The sequence below is a fragment of the Tiliqua scincoides genome, chromosome 1 (assembly GCF_035046505.1).
Source record: "Tiliqua scincoides isolate rTilSci1 chromosome 1, rTilSci1.hap2, whole genome shotgun sequence".
NCBI lineage: Eukaryota > Metazoa > Chordata > Lepidosauria > Squamata > Scincidae > Tiliqua > Tiliqua scincoides.
Window position 1 is genome coordinate 125,018,101 of NC_089821.1, and position 25,602 is coordinate 125,043,702.

Consider the following 25,602-nt stretch of genomic DNA (forward strand, 5'->3'; position numbering starts at 1 on the left):
AGTGCAGCAAGATAATTAGTTACAACTGCAGTTCAGGAAAAGCTGCACAAAGAGGTTTCTTGTGGATTTGTGCTTTATGCATAGTCACAAGGATCACACGTGCCAAAGACTGTCCTGGGGATCTATAATTTGCTGTGTGGGAGATACTGAAGTTCAACTTTTCAATTTCTTTGCAGAACCCATCACAGCTTTCTCTGGAGAACACACTTTTGGAGTTTCAGGTAAAAATGCATTTATGTTAGCAATTTTACTTACTGCATGATTTAATTTCTGATTTTTTTTTAATTTAAAAATTGAATGTGTGTGCAAAGAAAGAAATGTTAAAAAAACTAACACAGACTGCTGCTATGCAAGAAGAGATTTACATTTGTAATATGCTTTACTATCAGCAGGTGGCACTAGACTAGACATGAACTGTGGGAGAGAGGGTTAAGGCAGATTGCTGTCCATTGGCCCCCCCCCCCAAAGCAAAAAACCACAGGATGAGCCTTTTTTTGTTTTTGTTTTTAAAAAGTTGTATTTCTGTTGGGTCGCTTTCACTTGTTTGGAAGCTTGAAGAACATATATATATATATATATATATATATATATATATATATATATATATATATATGTTCTGCATATATATATATATATATATATATATATATATATATATATATATATATATATATATATACACACACACACACACACACACACAAATATATATATTTGTTCTGCACCAGTTTTTGCATTGGTCAAAGGTGTTCAATTCAAGAATAAAATAAAAATGAATGTTCTTTCTGCTGCATGTTTGGTAGCTTTATATGTGCATTCTCTGAAACTCAAGTGACAGTGGCAAAGTCAGTCAGGCTCACACAGAGGGCCCCTTTCTGTGCTCCCCATTGGGCAGTATAGCACTCTGGGAGCTGGTGAAAGAACCCTGGATAATGCAGCTTATGTGTTCAATATCCTGCTCAATACAGGAAACCAGCCATGCACATTTTGGATTATTTCCTCCTTTTTAAAACATAATGCAGAACTCTTGATTCTGTGACAGGGAAAAGTTTAACAGGTTCACCTGCCATTACTATCTCTGTGCTGGAAAAATGTTTCACCCATTGGATATCTGCCGGTCATGCAGATGTCAAAGGCGCAGGTGCCCAGCAAAGGATGTCAACCTATTTAGATTGTGTAGCTGCTTCTGGTCACTGGGTAGACTCTCAACTGTATGAACTGGTGGTGGTTTCATTAGGTAGAGGGAGGGTGAAGCACCCTGTATTTGTCTTCATGCATCAGAAGTGCTGGAACAGAAATTTGGGCTTTCTGGATGCCCTCCATTTAAATGTGGGTTAAACCCACTCAAATCTTTAAAAACAGTTATTTGAAAAGGCTCCATAAGACCTTTAAGAATTGCACTGTGGGGCTGACACTGCAGGCACACCCAGGTCTCATCACATTCAGTCCAAAGAATAATAGAGATAAATAAGAGTGCAGATGATCTCCTCTGCCTTTGTTGTGCCTAGGGAGGAGCAGTGAAGCTTTAAGATGTAAAATCAGGGAATAAACTGCAACCACAGAGAAGCTTAACCCAAAAATCAGCAGTGCATTAGAAGTGCAATGAGGCGGCACATGATTAATATTTAGCGTGGAGATGGTTTCCTTTTCAGCCAACAAATGCCAAGGCAAGGGCTGCACTGGGGCTCTTAGCCAGGGACCATAAGCAGCAGCGAGGGAGGGGAAACCAGAGGGAGGGAATCAAATTGCAGGAACAACTGTCACCCTGAGTTTGAAGGCTGACATTTAGTAAAAGAGAAGCAGGGTGAAATGGTGCATTTAATAGCTTAATGTTGGCCTGAAGAAAAGAAAATGGGATGCCTCAAGTTGATAAAACCTGTAGCGGGAAACAGAAGGGGAAAGGAATTTGGAGATAGTGTCGTCCTCATTAAACTTGTTTCTGAGTCAGTGGAGATGCTTTGGAGTGGGGGAAAGAGTAAGGCAGCTCCTTTCTTTTGGGAGTGATTTTTCATTTTGTTTCATTGTGTAATGCTTTCCGCCTTTCACCTGTGGGATGGAAAACCCCAATGCGGCAAAAGCAAGGAGCATCCGCCTCCAGAAGCTTTCTGCTTATATTAAATTGTTCCCTTTTTATTTATTATTGGCTAGACTGTTCTTCCTAGAGCAATCTCTCAAGCTATAGCTGACGTATTGCCAAAGCTGCTGGCTTTGACTTCCAGAAGAGATGTATTTTCAGTGGTTGCGAGAAGTTGGCCTTCTTTGTGAAAAATAGTTTTGCAAACTACTTTGGGATTAAAATTGAGAATCTGGCAGAGAAGCCATTGTAGCCAAGGAAAAAAAGTACGCTGACATTCATAAAATTATGTTTCAGTCTGACATTAATGCTAGAAGTTGTTTAGCAACTTCATCATGATTATTTTAATCCTTAGATTCTGCTGACTCATCTTTCATTTTCTTAATGAAAAGTAGTCTTAGTAGCTCAGCCCTAATATTTGCCAGATTTATACAAGCATCACCAACTGCTGACATTATACAGGCATTCCAAGGATGTTTTGTGGGCTTTGCAGGAAAATGGTTAAAATTGGACTATAATCTTTTTAGGCCTCCATTGATTAATGGCAGATAGACTGAGTTATGATGCAATATTTGCAATAATCATGTGAGCATTATGGCTGTCTGAATCCTCATGTCACCCCTCTATGGTAACAGCCCTTCTGCAGTTCCAGTGTTCATGCTGAAGTTAGGGTTCTCTTTCTCTCTCTCCTTCTCTGTTGTTTCTTCTTTCACTGCCTTCATCTCAATGCTGCAAGATATGACTGGGAGGGAGCAGAGACAGACTAGTGAGTAGATTGCAGTGCCAGTTCACATAGCGGGAATACATTACAAGTAGCCATTTAGCTCAAATGTTTTAAAGCCAAATATGTTATTTGTGTTTGGATTTTATTAAAGGTGATTAACCTGGAGTCCACCTACAACCAGTTTAGAGTGCAATGTGTCAATTTGGCCACAGATAGACCAACAATTTCTTCTTCATTCTAAAGTAAGACAAGTATGGTTAAAATGGAGAAATGCCTGCTGGACCTTGTACTCTCCACAAGTCACCCTTGAACTGAGAGATGAAAATACATTTGGCCCTTGGTATCCACAGTTCAGTTCCGCCCCCTACATGGATGTCTGGGTTGCTGGGGTTCACTTTTAAAAGTGTTTTTAAAAGTCAAAATAAGTCAGAAAATAGCCTTTTCTACCATAGCACTGCAAAACCACATTGTTTGGAGGGCACTCCACAGTACTCCGGAGGCCACTTCCAGTTTGTGTGACCCCTTCCCTTGGTCCTGACTTTCCCCCCTCAACCTGGAAGTGACTCCTGGAGCACCACTGAGTGTCCTGCAAATGGTGCAGTTTTGCAGAGCTATGATAGGAAAGACTATTTTCCAGCTTATTTTGACTTTTTAAAACACTTTTAAACGTGGACCCGAGCATCTTCCATATCCACTGATAGTGAAATCCAGACCTGTGGACAAGGCAGGTCCACTGTAGTTAAGAACAGGGCAGTAAATGGGCCTCAGCAAGTAGTTCTCCTATGCTAGATGCATTGGTCTTGTTCAGGGCTATTGGTTTAAATCACAGCATTCAACTGCGTGACTTTTCTACTTTCCTCTCTGTGAAGAGGAACAGAAATGGGAACAGGGTCTAAGATCCAGTTCTGTCAGGTCCATAAAGGACAGGAGCTGAGACCTGCTCCTCCAAGTGCCTTGTCTTGAGGGTGGAGACGGAAAGACACATATTTTTGCTTCTGTTGCAGATGTATCTAGCTAGGATTGTGGCCTAGGTCTCATGTTGGTAGTAAATCTGTGTTTGGGCTTGCTTGGCCCCACCATTTCAGCTTGCTGGTGGGGACTCATGTGATTGAATGCACCTATACAAACCATTTCCCTTGAGATATAGAACTAGATTAGGAAGAAGGATTCTAGATAGTATAAGACATGACCCCCTTTTTTAGTATGGGTGGGCACTGGCTGCCCATCACAGTGGAAACAGGCCCCTGAATGCCAGGCTATCTTACATTAATTAGATGCTTTACTGGACATGATGGGAATGGGAAGTTAAGCAAATGCAAATTGACCTAATGCAAATTTGCAAGTGCAAAGTGACTCCTGAAAAAGGAGCAGGGAGTGGAGCACCCATATCTTGTGTTTACCAAAAATGGTGTTTAGAAAACGCAGCTTAAAAATAATTTTGTTTAAAATGTGAGACTGTATGGCCTGGGGCTTGGATTTTATGAGACTAGTTTTGGATGTGCTTCCACTTTACTGTATTTCATATGCGGAGCACCTTAGCCTGACAGAAGTCCAGGCACAGCTGTTTCCACAGCTTCGAGCTATTCATATGCGATGCCTGGCATATTACAAGTGAAAGACACAGGATGAGTTTCACAGGAAGGTGGTGTAAACATTTTGACACAGTGAAGAGGGTCAGCAGAGGTTCTTCCTTTACCTTTAAAATATGCTGGTGAATCTTCTTCCTCCATTGCTACCCCCAGCCCTTCCATACATTGCCTCTCCTTGTCTGTTGTTGAAGGACTCCAGGTGTGCTGATCAACAGAGAATGAAAGGGAGCAACTGTGTAGGGAAGAAATAGCCAGGACAAGCTGCCTAGGCTTCTGATTCACCATAACACTATGAGACACCATGAGGAAACCTCCAGGCATCTTCAGCATTGTGCAGCGCAATCCTGTCTTGTGCTGGAACAAGCAGGCCAGGAAGCCTGAGCTGTATCCACTGCAAGATAAGGCTCCAAAGTGGCTCAGCCAAAGGTAAGGGGAAACTCTTTCCCTTACCCCTGGCTAAACCACTGCAGCCCCTATGCGTCTCCTTGAACTTGTACCACCTCCAGAGGTGGCATACGTCTGAGGCACTGCTCGGGAATGGGGGTCAGGGTTCGGCATAACTGCTGGGTCCCGGCCCCACCTCCCACTCCCCGCCAGCCTGGGACTGCCCTCTGCCTGCCGTCCCCTGCCCCAGAACACCTTTCTCCTACATCTTCCCCACCCACCCCATAGCCTTGTGTCAGCCAAGCTCAGCTGATGCAAGGCTCCCTCTTCATGTTGGCATGGAGGCTGGTTTACGGCACATTTGCGACTCTCCTGAGCCGGCACAAGAAGCTTGTGCCCTTAGTGATTGTTTCACACACTCCTTCACGACAGACCTGGGATTCCACCAAGTGATCCCTCAGTAGGACCAGCATTTGTTTTGAAAGATCTATTTGTCATTTTTACAAACTTTACATATTTATTTGACACTTCAGAAAACAAAGCAAACCACAAGTGTACATCCAAAAAAATGTAATATGTGAAGAGGCCCTAGGAGTAAAATTATGTATGACAAGATATACAATTACTAAAAAGTGTATTTGCTATGTAATGCTTCAGGATACCATCAGCTCTATTCTCTTTGATTTTGTTCACTTTTTTAAAGTTGGGAAGAGAAAGGTCTGCCATCTTCAGGATACATATATAAGGAGCTGTCTTACACGGAGTCAACCAAGTGTCCTCCACCTCACTCTGTTCTGTCACCTGAGTGGCAGCAGCTTGTGGAGATCTTCAGCTGTAGTCTTTCCTGGCCCCACTGCTTGACACCTCGCAGGCCTCACCCTGATACCAAGTATTATTTTCCAACCCTTGCTCCACTTTGTTGGCTCCTGGGAGTGGAGGAAAGCAATGACATTGGCCAAGTTGCAATGTGTGTTGTGCAGGGGGATAACTTGACATGGGGCTGCTGTTTTGGGGTAATGCTGTGGTGCTTTGAGCATGCAGTTCCTTCCTTAAAGGGTCTCAAGTAGCAGGGCCAGGAAAGGGAACAGCTGAAGACCTTTGCAAACAGCTGCCACCCCCGGTTGACAGCACGGGGCAAGATGGATCTTGCAGTGCAAAGTAAAAAGCAAACTATTTTTAGCAGTAGGATAATTCAACAAAGATCTTTGCTATAGACATGTTTGGTCTACAGAGCTTGCGTCCTGAGTACACTTCTGTACTGCAGCGAGTCATGGACTCTCCGCTCACAACAGGAGAGGAAACTGAACACTTTCCACATGCGCTGCCTCCAACGCATTCTCGGCATCACCTGGCAGGACAAAGTTCCTAACAACACAGTCCTGGAACAAACTGGAATCCCTAGCATGTATGCACTGCTGAAACAGAGACGCCTGCGTTGGCTCGGTCATGTCGTGAGAATGGATGATGGCCGGATCCCAAAGGATCTCCTCTATGGAGAACTCGTGCAAGGAAAGCGCCCTACAGGTAGACCACAGCTGCGATACAAGGACATCTGCAAGAGGGATCTGAAGGCCTTAGGAGTGGACCTCAACAAGTGGGAAACCCTTGCCTCTGAGCGGTTCGCTTGGAGGCAGGCTGTGCAGCATGGCCTTTCCCAGTTTGAAGAGACACTTTGCCAGCAGTCTGAGGCAAAGAGGCAAAGAAGGAAGGCCCATAGCCAGGGAGACAGACCAGGGACAGACTGCACTTGCTCCCGGTGTGGAAGGGATTGTCAGTCCCGGACTGGCCTTTTCAGCCATACTAGACGCTGTGCCAGAATCACCTTTCAGAGCGCGATACCATAGTCTTTCGAGACTGAAGGTTGCCAATACAATATACAACAGAGTACAAGATGGTCAGAAGAAAAATAGTGGTGGCTTTAGACCAGGGATGTCCAAACTTTTTGGCAGGAGGGCCACATCATTTCTCTGACACTGTGTCAGCGGCCAGGGAAAAAAAGAAAGAATTAATTTACATTTCAAATTTGAATAAATTTACTTAAATGAATATATTAGAGATGGAACTTATATGAATGAATGAAGGTCTTGCAATAGCCCAAGGCCTATACAAGACCTTCCTTCACTGCCACTGCTGCATCACAGATGTAAAACAGCAAGCAGTGGAGGGAGCCTTGTCCCACAGCTTACGCAAGGGGTGAGAGCAGTTACATTGGGACCGTGCGGGCTCCAGCAAGTGTCTGGAGGGCCAGAAGCTCATTGGAGACTGGGGGCTCCCCATGGGCTGGATTGGGAGTCCCTGAGGGCCACAAGTGGCTCTCGGGCTGGGGTTTAGGCACCCCTGCTTTAGACACTTGTTTACTGCATCTACATGTGACCCCCCCTCCCCCAGAATCCTTTTGCATGTTATAGATCAGGAGTCTCCAAACTTTTCGGCCGAAGGGTTGCAGCAAATATCTGGCATGGTGTCAAGGGCCGGGAAAAAATTGAAATATAAAATTTAAATAAATACATTAGAGATGGAACTTAGATGAATGAATGAACGAACGAACGAACGAACGAACGAACGAACGAACGAACGAATGAATGAATGAATGAATGAATGAATGAATGAATGAATGAATGAATGAATGAATGAATGAATGGGCTCAAATGTCCAGGATTTCTCCAAGCACCAATGCAGCCCAAGTAATAAAGCACACACACTTTATTTCCTGTTTCCCCACCCCACAAGCACAACTCTGGTTGTGTTTGGTCAACTGGGCCAGAGGCTCTCAGGGGATCAGACTGGCTGTGGGCCGGATAGGGACTCTCCACGGGCCACATCTAGCCCCTGGGCTGGAGTTTGGAGACCCCTGTTATAGATCAGTGGTTTTCAACCAGTGTGCTGTGGCCCATAGGTGTGCTGTGAATGGTCTTCAGATATACAGCAGGAGTTTGAAGGTAGGGTCATTTATTAGTAGGGCCACTGAGGTATGAGATCTCCCCACTGGCCATGTGGTCTGCCTTGTCAATTCTATATCTTCGGATGATCCTGGAACAGACCTGGATACTGAGCACCCATTGTCTTTCTTTTCTACTGATATTTATTTAGTACTTAATTAGTAAGGCCTTCTTACTTCCATTCAGTCCTGGACCTCGACAAAAAATGTCCTTCTTTTTAGGCAGGTTCACAAAACATGTTTTTCAGGACTGGTGTTTTTGTCAGTTCAGCTTGACTTTTTTCAGGCTCCTGGGCCTGGATAGGTGTATGTTGTCCTCTTTTTCTGTACAATTTGGCAAGTTTCCCTTTCTTTGACTCCTACCAGGTCTTGAGTCAAAAAAGGAAACCCTTTCCTAGGGATAGGCTCTGACAATAAGTTGGAAGGTGGCATGGTTTGGGAAGCAGGAAAGTCTGAGATCTTAAGTGGATCAGTAGAGTTCCCTCCATTTCACCCTTCACGTCATGGCAAATTGCAGTACCTGAGAATCCAGGCCTTGAAGTGCCAGTGACTTGGCTCCAAGCGACTGGTGATTAAACTGTCATTTGTGTTTTCATTCCTCTGCTGCCTGGGTGGCAAAGCAGGGGATTACCTCGAGATATTTATCATTTGTCACTTTGCAGGACAGTTTGTACTTGTTCAACATCCCCAAGGTGATGGGCAGCTTTATTACTTCAGTGTTGTTTTATGGCTGCTTTTGTAAACTTTTTCTTCTCAGTGTTTGAAATGGCACAATTTCCTCTAGAAAATTAAACAAACCATCAGTTTGGGATATTTTGATGGGGAAGGAGCAGGGAGGGTCAGGATCAGTGTAATCAGAGATTCTCTTCATACATATTCTTCTCTATGAATTTGAGCTCTTCTACTCATTTTGGAGGGCATCAGGGATGCCATCCATAGAGATAGACTGCTGGGTGACCTGGAGATGCATCCAGTGAAATTTTGTTTGCTTTTGCTTTTTTGTTGGTTTGATTGATTTCCTGCCATATTTGAGATCAAGAACATTTTCCCCAAATTATACTGGCCAAGTGAGGCTGTGGAATTTTTGCCTTCCCCTGGAAAGTGTGGTCTGACTCACTTGCCTGAGTCACCTAGATTCCCATTTCAGTGCACACAGCCTTTTACTTCCCACATATTGTGTCTTAATTAGGTAGGTCTATCTATCATGGGCTAATGGTCTTGCCTTGGGGATAGGTGGACTGGGCTTAGATGGCTTTCTATTAATTCTAAGGTATTGTTTTCCAAACACATGCTGGGATCAGAACTATTTTGGCTGTAAAAGTGCACCCATGAGTCTTCTTCTGTATGTGAGCCCAAACTGAGAGTGAGTGAATGAAAGAAAGAATATAAGAGAAAACTCCAATGTGGGAAATGAAGGTCAGTGTAGCCTCAAGCTATTGAGTCCGGGCTTGTCAAAGCTCTTCACAGAAATAACAGGAGTGAGTGAGGAGGGCAGGATCAAACGTCCCTTTCCCTAATGCTGTAAGTTGGTGAAGAATGAAGACAGGCAGCAACAGAACCTCTTCACCCTCCTAAGCCTTGGAGAGGAGGGAGGAGCCTGCAAGCTGATAGCTGCCATAGGGAGAGTCTTTGCATTTAAGGCTCTCCAGCTATGCCTTGAACAGGCACACCACAAGCTATGTTGCACGTTTTCACTCTGGGTCACTCCGCTCTGCGGCTGAGGGGTTGTTCCTGGTTGCAAGTGAGAAGAAAGGTCACCTTTCCATTACCCTCTCCAAAAAATTGCCTCTGCGTGGAAATGGGAGGTCACTTGCTGATGGCTGTGATGGTGGCTTCTGGCTCATGTGCATGAAGAGGGATTGCACGTTTGTTACCACAAATTGAATCTTTCCTTGCTTCTCTGTTACAAATGCCTGAGTGGCTGCTGATTTTCTGTTTCTGGAGAAACCTGTGCTCTGGATGTCATTTTAAACCTCATTCTAAACACCAGCATTTCAGTGCACACAAGGCAACTGAACCATAAACTAACCTATTGAATAGGGAAGGCCGCAGCAAGACTAAAGAGCACTGAGTGCATGGAAAACACATACTGGTATCTTTGAAAAAGCAGGTAGGGTTGTAAAGGGAAACTTCCCTTGCTGGGTTTAGAGCCATGCATATCATTCTCTGTTTTGTTTTCCCCTTGGAATCTTCTGAGCATGTATGGAACACACACAGATTTGGTTGCCAAGCAGCCAGAGTTAGCACCGCTGAGCTGAATAGCAAAGGACACCAGCTTACAGAAGCTCAGAAACTATCTATTTAATGGAACTATCTATTTTTCATTTATCTTCATTCATTATAAGTGTGGATTGCAACACAGGCTGTTCCTGGGAGTAAGCCCCACTGAATATTGTGGAACTTACTTCTGAGTAGACATGCATAGGATTAGGATGACAGTTACCCACTTGCTCACATAGGGTGACCCATTTGAAGAATGTTGTTAGTACATATAGCTGCTGCGGATCCCGGTTCAGATCATGTAAGAGGGCCCTTTTATGTCTCTTGTCTTTTCCTTAAATGTCGAGAAGCCCCTTGTGAACTCTCCACCAACAATGCACAGGCACTGCAGCTGTAGCCATAGTTATGTGTCATAGTGGGTGGAAGAGGAACTGAACCTCACATGGGCTTTCCTTTTTTCAGGGATTCTTGTGTTCAGAGTTACATATGAAGTGGCCCAAATCTGTGCTTTCTGAATAGCTTGGGTCTGAATGGGAAGCAGCAGACAACCACATTTGTCTACTCATGTGCCTGCCCTGTCCATGTGTAAAGTGTGTGTGTCTGTGTCCTAATTTTGACATTGAAAGGAGCACATGGGGAAGGGGCAGATAGATGAGTAAACAAGTATAGCTGCCCTGTCACATCTTAGATCCAACAGGCTGTTAGATACAACTTAGGATCAGACACACCCATAAATTATAAAGTGTGAGCAGGGGGCAGTGCTACTGTTTGTGTTATTAGAGGGGGGCATGGTTAGTGGATGTGACCTTGCTGAGCCTCTCCCACATTTGTCAGTGAGCAATCACCTGCATAGGGCTACTGTCAGATCACAAACGATCAACTGGACCTAGCTGGTTGCAAATTTTTCAAAATGCACTTAAGAAAACTTCCCACAGGCACTGTCTCTGAATTTTCTGTCCCGCTCATCACAAAATGGGAAGAGGTGGAGAAATCTGGGCCAAACCATGTCATTTGGAAAGTTGCCTCTGAGACAGCCTGCCATTGAATAGCAGCAAAGAAATAAATTTCCCAGACTGTCTCCCAAGTTATTTATGACAACTAGTTTCCCAGTGCTGAGTTTGGGAGGTCTGAGAATGGTGTACACGTGAGGAGAATGAAGCTTATTCTGTTCTCAGAGGGAAGGAGGTGCGACTATGTTGTGGGGCACATCTGGGCATATTCCTGGACTTGGAAGAATTGTTTTCATATGTGCACACTGGATGAAGAGTCTTGACTTGGCTTCTCTGAAAAGATGTGCATAAATTAGAGCTTTAACCTGTAATTGGTTTAATCAGTATAGTGGTCAGTTAAAACTTCCATTTATTAATTGGAGGCGGGGTCCATTTTATTTAGCAAGGGAAAAATGCACTCGCTGGGACTGTAAGTTAGGGACGCCTATTTTTTGAGGTATATTTGCAGGAGGAAATGGTAAAAGATGAGCTTTTTAATTAGCTGTGGCTTATGTTTATAAATGTTATGTTTTATCTTAAACATACTTCAATACTTTAAAAAGCTGTTCACACTGAAGTATCGATGATATGCAAGTGTTTTTTTAAAAATTTAATTGATTAATGGATTATATGACAGATGATTAATAAACTAAAATGAGTTAATAGGCTGACAGCCTTAGGGCCCAATCCTATCCCAACTTTCCAGCACTGATACAGTAGTGCCAGTGGGACATGCACTGGATCCTGTGGGGGGTGGGGGGCGGACATGGAAGCCTCCTCAAGGTAAGGGAACATTTGTTCCTTTACCTCAGGGCTGTATTGCAGCTGCATCAGCAGTACAGTTGCATAGGATTGGGCCCTTAGTATATGTATAGATCAGGGGAATTTTTAATTAAATGTTCCAGAAAAAGGAGAACATGGGCGAGAACCTTAAACTGTTGTAAAGCCTTAATTTGTATTTTGCAGTAGTGATTAGCTGTGAAATTATCAGTACTATCAGATACATTTAGGTTGCACACTTTCCTAGGAGTAAGCCCCAATGAACACAATAGGACATACTTTGGAGTAGACATGCATAGGATTCTGCCTATGCAGACTGGATCAAAAGCACACTTGGTAGGGAGGAAACCCTGTTGAAAATTGTAGAACTTGCATCTGAATTAAACATGCTGAGGATTGTTATTCAATTCCTGTTTTAGTTGTGATTTGTAAAGGCATGCCGGAGGGTCAGTCATATGGCCTGCTTTGTTTGGTGGAGCGGGCTCTAGAAAGAACCTCTAGGTCTCTGTGCATGACGGCCTGCAGAAAGCAAAGTCTTGCCTGCAGATTCCTTCCTGCTTTCTTTTCCCATAGGAATGAAGCATGTTTTCCTCTCTAGTATCTTTTCTGTGATCCTGTCACAACCTCCTTCGTACTTTGCAATTAAACTCTTGTCACTTGTTTAGAAATGTGATGTGTTTTGTCATTGCTTGACAAACAAGTGCCACATTGAAACAAGCCTGGGCTGATTGAGGGGAGAGGATGGTAAGGGGGGTGGGGCCCTGTTCCCATGAAATGTAATGGTTATTAACAAAATTTACATCCTCCTCCCCCCCCTCCTCCATATTCCTAATTAATGAATTGCTTTAATTTGCCTGCTTGTCAAAAATTGAAATTGCGTTCCCACTAAAGGGAGTGCTTGGTCATGCAGACCTTATTTAAGCTGCTTGGAACTTTTAAAAGCATGTGCGTGTGTGCGAGTGTGTGTCTTTTTATTTATTAGCTTGCATGCATCCCACCTAGCAACATTCTTCTGTCTCTCCCCCAGGGGGCACCCTTCTGCCAGGGAGCGAGCCCACAGTGGACACGGTGTCAGTGCAGCCCATCCCAGCCTACTGGTATTACGTTATGGCCGCCGGAGGTGCTGTTCTGGTGCTGGTCTCCGTCGCGCTGGCCCTTGTGCTCCACTATCACCGGTTCCGCTATGCGGCCAAGAAGAGTGATCACTCCATCACCTACAAAACCTCCCACTATTCCAACGGGGCCCCTCTCGCAGTGGAGCCCACCTTAACAATAAAACTAGAGCAAGATCGCAGCTCGCATTGCTGAGAGTGGAGCAGGAACACAACAAAAACAAACAAAAAAAACTAAGACTTCAAATATGTTGCCTCAATTTTGCACTTTTCTCCTTATCCAGCATATATGTGAACTCTAGACATCTCTTTCCTCACCCTTGTGTTCTTTTACAAACTCCTAAGTATAATGCTGCATCCGGGATTGCAAGAGGAGACGCACCTCCCCTGTCTCTCTGAAAGTGAATGCTCCTTTATTTTTATTTTTCCAAGACTTTTTCTTTTCTCAGTAGACAACTCACAAGAAAACTCAATAGCAAGTCAGGAGGGGTATGCAAGAGTATATGTGTGTGTGCTTGTATATCTATATCTATATCTATGTATGTAAGTGTGCATGCGTGTGTGATATTGGCTGGATGGCTACTTGGAAAGGTCCTTTGGAACTTGCTTGTACTTATATGATTTTCACAGGGAGTAATTTTTCCTGCCCTGCCTTGTAGTAGGCCTGGGATACCTTTTTAATGAAGAATACACTGATTTGTTTACTTGGAGAAGTAAACAATGCTTTTTGTTGCCTTATCTAGCTCTGGCTGGGTTTATATTTGACATCCATAAGAATGTCAGCAGGTTCGTGCTGGTGAAAAAGGAGAGGCTATGCCAAAGGAAAATATAAATGGCAAGCCAAAAAAAAAAAAAAAAGCCACAGTGGATGATGGGAATAACTGAGAGAAGCTCGATGGTCAGATCTGAGATCTTAACATTTTTTTTTTTCCAACATAGCCATTGTTTTGGTAGTGGAATTAATCCCTCAACAAAACAAATCTTTTTCAAGTTGCCTTATAAAATACGATCTCATAATGAATGTTCAGTTTATTTGTTAAACCCAGCATTAGAGTAACACATAGATACCAGTACATCAAGGTTTTGGAAAATGCTGTAGCTCCATGAATCGAAGGTTTATTTATTTTGATAAGTAAACCTCTTGCTTAGCAAAGCTTTCTTTTTTTGTGAGAGTAAGAAATTTTCTTCCAGGTATTTTCACCAGTAATTTACAAAAGACAAAGAATGATTTCCCCCGTTTTCTGTCTCCAAATTCACATAAATGGCTGATTGACACAGTTAACATTTGTGTTCATGTTGCTTCTTAAGATGTTGGTAATGACATCTGTCAACCAAAGCCCCAAGAATAAGGCCTGCTACAATCCAGATATCTCTGCATCTTTTAACAAAGGAGGCATAATGGAGTCTACGATAAGCCTCCATCTATTGATTTGCTCTGAAGTAATGCAATGGAAATGCCTTATATAGATTAACATGTGATAACACACAAAGGTTTTTGGAATTGTTCAGTCTGATATATATTTTCAGGCAAAATGCATCTCCACCAAACACGATTTTCCAATGTTTGCTTTAAAAAAAAAATCCAGTTGTGACTAGCTGTTATATCCTTCTTCAAATCTCCAGCCACCCTTTCTCCCTCATTAAAACTAAAACGTAAAGAAACATCAGTAGCACTGCTGTACTGGGGAGTGAAGGCCATGGATGCATTCCATCAGGGGTTTCTCTTGTGGAAGCCCTACTGAAATCAATGGGACTTGTACAAACATCATTAACTCCTCATTGAGAAACGCCCATTGATTTCATTGTGTGGGACAGATTCCCAGTGGATTGAATCCCATGTACCCACAGGGCTGGCATAGGGCATGAAAGAAACAGGAGGTTCTTTGCCAGTTCCACAAAGGAGCACTTAATCTGGGGGTGTATGTCACATTGCCTCAGCCCTATGTTATTCAGGTAGCATGCTCTGGTGCATGTAGCAAATTTACTCTGCCAAGATGCTTGCTTTGCTGAGTTAATGCCACACAGTGCTGTTTAGTAGAGAAACTATTCTTAAAGTGCAGAGAGTATATGAAAAGAAAATGAGCATGTGTGCTGATCCTCTGCATCTGGAAAGAAGAGATATGTGAGAGCAAAGCCATCACCTGTTGCATATCTCAAAATGGGGAGGGGGGAAGACATTCCTCATCATGGAGGACCTCTTAGTAAGGAGCATCCTTAGTAAGGACACAGAAGGACCATCCTGTGTCAGGTCACTTTGTAAGGTGTGGTTTATTAGCTTTGTGGGTCTTAGGATAACGTTTTCCAGTGTAGAAATAATTTGTTAGCAAGCAGCTTCTTGATTTCTATTGCACTGGTACCCATGATAGGAAACCCCCAAAGTGAACTAGTCACAAGTAATGATAAACTTAAAACTGTTTACTCCCATTGGCTTTCTGTCCACCAGTGCTGTCCCTAATCACAGCCAAGCATAAATACATCCAGTAACATTTCAGATTTCATCCTGGGTCAAATATGTTCAATATGGATGTGTTTTAACCTGATTAAGAAACCCTATTTTTAGTACTTCGCCAAAGACTGTCCTTTGCCCCTCCCCACCACAGATTTTTACTGCCACCTTTCACCCTCCTCCCCTTACAGCTGTGACATCGTCAGCATTGCCCAGTTGCCTGTGTGTGAAAATAACTTGTGGAATTTTGAAATTCTTGACGATGTATTGTGTGGAATGTAATAAAAAAATGATATTTTTATACATATAGCTGTTTTTTTTCCTTCTCTTCCTCCCTTTTGGATCATGAGAATAGTGTTCTTCTGAGCAAACTGTATTGTTATGTATGTGCTAGGGGCATTGCAGATTCTTTCCTTGAGAATCAAAATGTCCCATGCCACAAGGAGGGTAAGCAATGAAAGGAACAGGCAGAGGAATAGTCTGTCTGAGAGATGGAGAGCCAAGTGGGAGAAACCACCCATGCTCCAGTTTATCACATTATTAGAAACAAGGCTGATGTTATTATGGATTGAACAAGAAGTGCAAGGCAGGAGGCAGATAAGATGACTAAAGATCAGTGGAATGTCTGGTGTGATATGTTTCTATTAGATGGGACAGTTTGAGGCTCTCCTGACTCTCTGGAAGCACTTTGATTATCTCTGCTTTGGAGATATGAGGCTTTCGAGGGAGTGAGGGTGTTTGGATTCCATCACCACTTGCTAAATCATGCACATGAGAAATATCACACATTTTCTCTTGGGATGAATTTATCCTAGAAAAAACCTACCATCCCAATTTCATATTCACAATCATGGCCACAGACTAGAATCTCCACCACACATAGGCATGCTCAGAAAGAGCATGGGCTCTTTGGATGTTTTGTTGAATGCTCAGCATACATTCAACACTTCAGTTTTCACTCTGATATATAAACACAAAAGAAAAATTCAAGTTGGTTAAGGGATAGGTGATCTACATGAGCTGATCTTGAGTGTGCAGCTCATAAGTCTCATTAGTAGTAATGAGAATAGATGGACAGCTTTCCAAACTCTTTCTTGACACACAACAGTGGCATTTTCACTCACAGGGAAAGCTAAGGGCTAGATGGAGCAGTGTTGCCTGTGCCTGACTTATTCTGATCCCTTCACATACCCATAGGTTCATGGGAATGGGCAAGCAGGTGTTGTCCAGTTCTGGACAATAAAGAGGGATGGTTGATTATGTCGCAGAGTCCAAGCAGGTAAACAGTCAGGATCAAGAAGAGGCAGCTCCTGTGAGGGGAGTGGTGGGCAGGTGCCCAGCTTCTGGCAGAAGCTTCTCACAAGGAGTCCAGGTGCTCAGACTGAAGAGCAGACCTTGGGCTGAGGATTTATAGAACCAGGTGAAGTTACACTCACTACCCCCAGGCTACCTGAGCAGGGAACTTATTGTGTGATCAGGTAATTCTGGGCAACACAGCTCAGCCTGAAATTCCTTCAGTAAATGAGCTGCCTTACTGGTGCTGGAGTGGACACCGGGAGTCCCAGGTCATGACCCTTCATATCCCTTGTATAATTTATATCTTACATCTTCCTGCTGTCTTACAGCCCAGTCCTGTGAAGCTGCTGGAACATGTGTTCCAGTGGTACAGCACACTTTACAGCCATTGCATAATGCAGTACACCAGAGAGTGCACTGCCTGGCTGCCACCACAAATGGTGAGCAGCAGTGGCCAGGCGACACCGGCCACCATGGGAGCCCCAGGACTGGTACATTTGCACGGGGTGTGGACGGATGAAACAGGTAGGGAGGGGGAAGAATGGCATAGCTGCATTGGTTCTGGGGAAGTTATACTGGATTGGGCTGCCCGTTTTGGAGCCATTCCCTGCCCAGGGATATGGAACTTGTATGGCACCAGTTTTTTCCTTGTACATAATAATAATAATAATAATAATACAGGTATTTCTATACCGCCTTTCTTGGTCCTCAGATTTCTCCTTAGACTTTATTCAAGGCGGTTTACATAGGCAGGCAATTTAAATCCCCGTAGGGATTTTTACAATTTGAAAGAAGGTTTCTATCTTTCAAGAAACCACAACATTCAGATGTTTCTTTCTTGATCTGGTCGCACATTCTGGCCTCCATCCTCCCACGCTCAGAGCAGATGGAATAGCTCGGCTCAGCTTGTCAGCTGCTTCAAGGTCGCCCGGTGCCGGTGGCCTTGAACTGGCGACCTTCGGATGTTATCTTCAGGCAAATGGAGGCTCAGCCCTCCAGACCAGACCTCCTGCATCATCAGACATCATGTTGCCTGTGCTTATAGATCATTCCCATAATCATGAAGTAGCCATAACTTGAAGAACTGACAACGAGAGTTCATTTCTTAGGCCATCAGAGGTGCAGTGAACTGAATGAAAGCAAGAGGAAAAAGAAAAAAAAACCCTTCCTGATTAGGAGCTTTGGAGAAGTTCACCATTGACTGTAGTGCCACTGGATGACAGATGTTGGCAGAAGCTGGAAACTGTAAAAAAAGCTATGCTTTCTTACCCTTGAGAAATTGAGATGGTGAGAATCCCTGTGCGTATTGTAGAAGCCTCTGTATGAAAAAGGCCAAATGGACAAGTGGCTCAGGGGAGAGAATCTCAGCTGTATTAGGGCCAAAGTACAAGTTATTTGGAATGTATAATTTGGCCCAGGTTTTTTATTTTTATATAGCATGCATGGGGGGGGGGGGAGGAAAATGTATGAAATGTGGAAAACCATGGCTGGCAGGAAGGGAAGGTTTAGAACTTTGCCATGGTTCCAGATCAGATTATACATTATACAAAATCAGATCAGATTATACATTTCTCTGTAACATGTAGTTTGGCCATTATTCAGGGTTTCATTTGAACCAGAGATTATTAAAGCTCAGCTCTGGACCTTGCTTTCCAGTGTGATTGAAGTGACTTGAAACTCATGAAGAATGGCAGGTCTGACCATATGCAGAGTGACTTTCTCCCACCACCAGGAAGTGTCAGCCAGTGCTCACATATCTTAAGATATATCTTAAGATACGTGAAATGAGGGGAACTTCCACTCTGGAGGATTAGTTTTAGCATGGGCATTTCTTACTTAAGAAATTTGAACACCGACAATAATTTATATATGTACTGTTCTACTGGCTAATAGCATCCAAGGCTTGAACCTTATTTCTGCACAGGATTCAGGTCTCAATGATACCCTCTTCCCCCCCACTCCCAGTTTCCCCCCCCCCCCTTTCTTTCCTGTCATTGCTTGTTAGGAGCATAATTATCTTGATCAACTGAGCCAACTCATATGATTCATTTGGGATTTCACTAAAGTGTTCAGTTGCTGATTGCGATTATATTGGATTTCTCAGGGGGGGGGGCATACCCAGGAGATGAGATGCATCATTTCAGAATGTCTCCAAGGATTCAGGAGAGCTCAGCTACAGCAAAAACAGGGCAAAGAGGCTGCCTTTCAAGAAGAACAGTCAGAAAAACTTTGCTGATTAGGATGGATATTGGGCCAACCTGCTCATCAGATGCTTTGAAAACTTAGCTTCAGTGCTAGGTATTACTTAATGCCAATGCAAGTTTTTTGAGCCACTAAGTTTCTATCAGTCTAAATGAATAATCATGCAGAAATGTGCACCATCTTGATTTTAGTACATTCTGCAGACACTGAAGCCACTAATGGACATTGTTCACTCCTTGACTTGCAGTGCACTATAATATAGGCTAATAATGTTATAGGGAAAAATGCCACTGGGGGAAAAATGTGACTTATCACTAGAGTTGCCATTGGAAAGTGAAATTTGGCATGCACTTGGGAATGGGCAGCCCAATCTTGAGCTGCCTGATGCCCAAGGCTGCAGCTGTGCCAAAACGGTTGCTGCTGCATTCTATGGATGTTGGGCAGCTAAAGACCTTCCCCTGAGCAAGGGAAGCGGCCCAGCAATGGGGCTACTCAACTCTGCACTAGCTGTTTAGCCAGCGCAGAGTGAAGTAGTCCTGCATCAGGCCAGGAGGCACTATGCAGGGCTTGGATCCCATCCCATCCCACTCCCTCTTCCCACCATGTCTTCTCCCTGAACTTCCCCAGAACGCCTCCACCCCACACCCCCACTCACCTCTCCACCACCCTACGTTTCCCTGGAGCTCTGGGTGGTGGTTGCCCATCCTCTGCCTGGTGCTGGCTTAGCATGGCCTTGTGCTGAACGGCCAGGCGGTAAGTTTCGCAGGTGTGCCTTACGGCACATTTGTGACACTGTACACAGGTGCTGAGCCGGTGCCAAATGTTGAGGATTGGGCCCCAATTCCGGAATTCTGGAAAGAAAAAAGATGTGAATTTAGATGTTGCTTCTCAGGAAAAATGCACAAGGACTGTCAAGGAAAGCCAGAAGTGTTTCTATACGAGTAGCAAAATTCCTCAGAGGAGTCCTACACATCCCCACTTAATGTGTGATTTTAGAGTAGAGATTGGAGCTTCAGGTGTAGCCAGCACTCCAATTCTGTTCCCTGAATGTCATGACATGATCTTCAGTGCAATATCTAAAATATATTAGATAGTACAGTGACTATATCTGCAATCCTATGCATACTTATTAGAGAGTAAGTCCCATTGCAATAAGTGGAGCTTACTTCTGATGAACATGCATAAGATTGTACACTACACTGCAAGTTTCATGTTCTATGAATCTATCACTCAACCAACACGTATACATATTCCAAAGCGAGTGACATTTTAAGACAATGAATTTATTAATTTAATGGGCAAGTTGTATTTGGGTTGGGGAGTAGCAATAGAATTTGCAGGGTCTGCAGAAGTAGCACTGACTGTACAAGGAATTAGCAAGCAGTTCTGTGAAACCTTGTGTGACTGCAGAATTCTGCAGAAAGCATTGCAGGGTCCTGCCCCACCAACAGGGTAGCTCGCCTTCCTTCCCTCTCCCACCAGCAGCTTCTCTGGCCACTGCAGCAACACCTTGGTTCTCAGCAGTTCTTGGGCATGAAAGCCACACACTAGTCTCCCACAGCCTCCAGTCAGTCAGTTAGCTAGTCCGTTACGCCTCTCTCCTGCAAGCTTCTTCCTCTTGCTCTCTGTTTTTCCATCCTCCTTCCTTCTACACCCACAAACACTCCCTTCTCCAAGTGCTGCTTTTATCCTTGAAGACCTTGTTGCCTCTATTAGCTGCAGCCTTGCAGCACACCCACTGCTAAAAGCCTAGGTTTTAACCACATACTTCCCAGACTTGTCAGAGCAAGGGGCCACTGTTGACCCACATGCCCTATCTCCTTGAAGAATCTAGTGCAATTCCATTATAGCCCCAGCAGCATCAATGGGTCAACTCGAACGCCAGTGATATTGTTGGTGCAAGTCCACATTGATTCATGCAGGCAGATCAGGCCTGTGTAAGGGGGTCAGGATTCGGCATGTGCTGTCACTGAAACCACCCCTCAGGCCCGAAATGCCTATCCCCACCCCATTCAACCCCCTGCACCAGGCTTACCTGTTCTGGTGGGCCTCCATAGCTCTGTTGGCATGTGAGGGAAGGACCCAGCCTCCTGCCAGTATGCCTGCTCCCTGCTTTATGGTGCTTTTGTGGCATCCTGCACTGACAGAATCCAAGTTTCGCCAGCATAGGCCTTGAATAGGATTGGGCCATGAACCTCTCTTTTTTTTCCTTTTCTCTCTCTCTCTCTCTCTCTCTCTCTCTCTCTTTTTTTTTTTAAAGGGACATCACTTTTCATGCTTCCTCATTTAGTGCTAAGCAGCATGATAAGCATTTCTGGAAAGCTGTATCCCTTTCAGCAAATGAATAATTGTTTAGAATGTCATCTTCATCTTGAAAGCATCCCCTGAATCAAGTGAATTGCGCCTAGATAATTCATAGCAGTGCTTCACTATTTAACGCCCTTTTGCAAAGGTTACAGTCTTCTTAAACATCTTCTTGTTTCCCTCCATGTTCAGTGAACTACAGGTGTAGCCTATTTATCCACAGATTTTTTTATCTGCAGTTTTGTCTCAACTTGAATAGGGTGAGGGAACTGAAAGTCACACACACCTTTGCCTCCTTTGCCCTGTGCTTGTGTCTCGTTCCATTTCCAGGCAGCCCAAAACACTGCAAAAAGGCTCTGCCTCGCCCAGGCAGGGAAATAGCCCTGGAGCCCTGGAAGAGGTTCCCCATGCACAGGAACAGTAACACTCCTGGAGCCCCTGAGCCAGCAAAGAGGCTGAAGAGGGGAAGGGGGGGCCAAAATCTCTGTAGCCAGAACACATGCAGCAAGATGGAACATAAGAACATAAGAACAGCCCCACTGGATCAGGCCATAGGCCCATCTAGTCCAGCTTCCTGTATCTCACAGCGGCCCACCAAATGCCCCAGGGAGCTCACCAGATAACAAGAGACCTCATCCTGGTGCTCTCCCCTACATCTGGCATTCTGACATAACCCATTTCTAAAATCAGGAGGTTGCGCATACACATCATGGCTTGTACCCCATAATGGATTTTTCCTCCAGAAACTCGTCCAATCCCCTTTTAAAGGCGTCTAGGCTAGACGCCAGCACCACATCCTGTGGCAAGGAGTTCCACAGACCGACCACACGCTGAGTAAAGAAATATTTTCTTTTGTCTGTCCTAACCCGCCCAACACTCAATTTTAGTGGATGTCCCCTGGTTCTGGTATTATGTGAAAGTGTAAAGAGCATCTCCCTATCCACTCTGTCCATCCCCTGCATAATTTTGTATGTCTCAATCATGTTCCCCCTCAAGCGTCTCTTTTCTAGGCTGAAGAGGCCCAAACGCCGTAGCCTTTCCTCATAAGGAAGGTGCCCCAGCCCCGTAATCATCTTAGTCGCTCTCTTTTGCACCTTTTCCATTTCCACTATGTCTTTTTTGAGATGTGGCGACCAGAACTGGACACAATACTCCAGGTGTGGCCTTACCATAGATTTGTACAACGGCATTATAATACTAGCCGTTTTGTTCTCAATACCCTTCCTAATGATCCCAAGCATAGAATTGGCCTTCTTCACTGCCGCCGCACATTGGGTCGACACTTTCATCGACCTGTCCACCACCACCCCAAGATCTCTCTCCTGATCTGTCACAGACAGCTCAGAACCCATCAGCCTATATCTAAAGTTTTGATTTTTTGCCCCAATGTGCATGAATTTACACTTACTGACATTGAAGCGCATCTGCCATTTTGCTGCCCATTCTGCCAGTCTGGAGAGATCCTTCTGGAGCTCCTCACAATCACTTCTGGTCTTTACCACTCGGAAAAGTTTGGTGTCGTCTGCAAACTTAGCCACTTCACTGCTCAACCCTGTCTCCAGGTCATTTATGAAGAGGTTGAAAAGCACCGGTCCCAGGACAGATCCTTGGGGCACACCGCTTTTCACCTCTCTCCATTGTGAAAATTGCCCATTGACACCCACTCTCTGCTTCCTGGCCTCCAACCAGTTCTCAGTCCACGAGAGGACCTGTCCTCTAATTCCCTGACTGTGGAGTTTTTTCAGTAGCCTTTGGTGAGGGACCGTGTCAAACGCCTTCTGAAAGTCCAGATATATAATGTCCACGGGTTCTCCCGCATCCACATGCCTGTTGACCTATTCAAAGAATTCTATAAGGTTCGTGAGGCAAGACTTACCCTTACAGAAGCCATGCTGACTCTCCCTCAGCAAGGCCTGTTCGTCTATGTGTTTTGAGATCCTATCTTTGATGAGGCATTCCACCATCTTACCCGGTATGGATGTCAGGCTGACCGGCCTATAGTTTCCCGGGTCCCCCCTCTTTCCCTTTTTAAAAATAGGCGTGACATTTGCTATCCTCCAATCTTCTGGCACCGTGGCCGTTTTGAGGGACAAGTTGCATACCTTAGTCAAGAGATCTGCAACTTCATTCTTCAATTCCTTAATTGGTGGATGCCATCAGGTCCCGGTGGATTCCCTTGGGTGGATGCCATCAGGGATGCCATCAGGGCCCGGTGACTTATTGATCTTTAATTTATCAATGAGGTCTGAAACATCTTCTCTTTTAACCTCTATCTGACTTAACTCCTCGGTCAGGAGGGGCCGTTTGGGCAGCGGTATCTGCCCGAGGTCTTCTGCCGTGAAGACAGATGCAAAGAACTCATTTAATTTCTCTGCCATCTCTAAGTCTCCTTTTATCTCCCCTTTCCCTCCCTCACCATCCAGAGGGCCAACCGCTTCTCTGGCGGGTTTCCTGCTTCTAACATATTTGAAGAAGCTTTTATTATTCCCCTTAATGTTGCTGGCCATGCGTTCCTCATAGTCTCGCTTGGCCTGCCATATCACCTTCTTACATTTCTTTTGCCACAGTTTATGTTCCTTTTTATTCTCCTCATTAGGGCAAGACTTCCATTTACAGAAGGAAGCTTCCTTGCCCTTCACAGCCTCTCTAACTTGGCTGGTTAGCCATGCGGGCACCCTCCTGGATTTAGTGGAACCCTTCTTTCTTTGCGGTATACACCTCTGCTGGGCCTCTATTACTGTTGTTTTAAGCAGCCTCCATGCACTCTGGAGAGATTGGACTCTTTTTACCCTCCCTTTCAACCTCCTTCTAACCAGCCTCCTCATTTGAGGGAAGTCCGCCCGTCGGAAGTCAAGGGTTTTTGTTAGAGATTTGCCTGGTATTCTTCCCCCAACGTCCACGTCAAAACGGATCGCAGCATGATCACTGTTCCCCAATGGCTCAGTAATGTTTACATCTCTAACCAGGTCCTGCGTACCGCACAAAATTAAATCCAGAGTCACCTGTCCTCTGGTGGGCTCCGTGACTAGCTGATCTAAGCCACAGTCATTTAGCACGTCAAGAAATCCGGTTTCCTTATCGTGACCAGATAAGCGCTAGCGCTTATCTGTTGGATAAGCTAGATAAGATAAGCTTATCTGTTGGATAAGCAGTGGAGCGCTAGCGCTTGCTCTCTTGCTCTTACTCACTCACTCACACAGGGGCAGGTGTGGTAGCAACAGAGGGGATTGCTTTAAAAAACCCAGGGAGTGTTTGCCAAATTTCCCCCCCCCCATTGAGATGGTGCAGGCTATCACGGACACAAGCAAGCCTTCCCACCAAGCAAAGCATGAGATTTAGCCTACAATGCTCTCCACATTCCTGGGAGTAAACCCCATTGACTACAATGGGGCTTACTTCTGAGTAGAAATGCATAGGGCTGGACTGTTAAAAGATCAGCATCCCATGTGAAACAGGGAGGGCTGAGTACAGAGGGGAGGGGATTGATAGCAGCTGCCTTAGTTTCATTCCATCCGGAAGTATTAGGCTTCATTGTATTTGCGTAACTCTATGGAATTTAGCACAACGTATTTTTTTGTTAATTGCGCCAGTCACGGAACAGAACTAATGTGGATAAATAGGCTCCACCTGTATATCAATTCATCAGAGTAATTAGCAGATTAATGCTTTCAGCTTTAGCATTGTCTTAATCTGGGCAAAGCAGTAATAGGGAGTGAAAATGGTCATGTTCTCAGCAGATATCAATTTTCATAATTCTCCTGTCTTCGGGCATATTAGACAGATTCACCAAAAGAGTTTGATTGATTACTCTGGAGATAGAGACAGCCCAGAGGAACAAATGTGGGTAGTTAGAGGAATTCTGATGTGCTAGTATTAGAAGTCAAAATGCCAAGCAGGTTGCTGGGGTCAGACTTCAAGCAGCTATAATTTTTAAATGGCAGAGCTTGTGACTGCAAAACACTTTCCAACTAAGGATAAGATAGAAAGATGAAGGTGCTTCAGGCTAAGAACTGAGATGGCTAAGGGCAGTATGAGTGAATGATCAACATTTCACTTATCACAATGAGCAGCCTGGAAGGAGTACACAAGGAATGATAAGCATGCCCTTCTACAGCATAGCAGAATAGCCAAATGCCCTCACTCAAAATCAAATTAACATATGACAGGTTTAAAGCAAGACAAGCAGCACATTTTTTACCCTGTGCAGGGTTAAACTGTGGAACTCTCTGTCGCCAGGTAATTGCCCAAAATGATCTTAAAGATGGACTTTGAAAATACTTGGAATATCTGCAACTAGTTGTAAGGGTTTTTCCATTTCCATTGCTTTATCTCAGAACAGCTGTTTTCATGCTGCAGATGTTTCTAATACTTTTAATAATTAGTGTTTATGTATAAACAGAAGCAGATAGAGTGCTCTATTTACTTTCATTTAATGCTGTCAGAACATCTGGGTTTGACCTCTTTTGAGACATTCGTAAGGCTTAATTGCGATACGCAGACCTCACACAAGTGGCTACAGAATTCAACTACTTCAGGCAATCCTG

At 44.3% G+C, this 25,602-nt stretch overlaps 1 protein-coding gene across 2 annotated transcripts in view; it reads left to right on the forward strand.

Moving 5' to 3' along the window:
- NRP2 (neuropilin 2) overlaps positions 1-25,602 on the forward strand; it is a 204,907-nt gene that overhangs the window by 158,938 nt on the left and 20,367 nt on the right. Inside the window, exons 15-16 of one of the 2 annotated variants that reach the window (XM_066623373.1) lie at positions 177-221; positions 12,726-15,526. In XM_066623373.1, the coding sequence (XP_066479470.1) occupies positions 177-221; positions 12,726-13,006 (326 nt within the window). In that variant the 3' untranslated portion in view covers positions 13,007-15,526. Of the gene's footprint in view, positions 1-176; positions 222-12,725; positions 15,527-25,602 lie in introns of those variants that run through there. The other variant, XM_066623286.1, reaches the window with a different exon arrangement.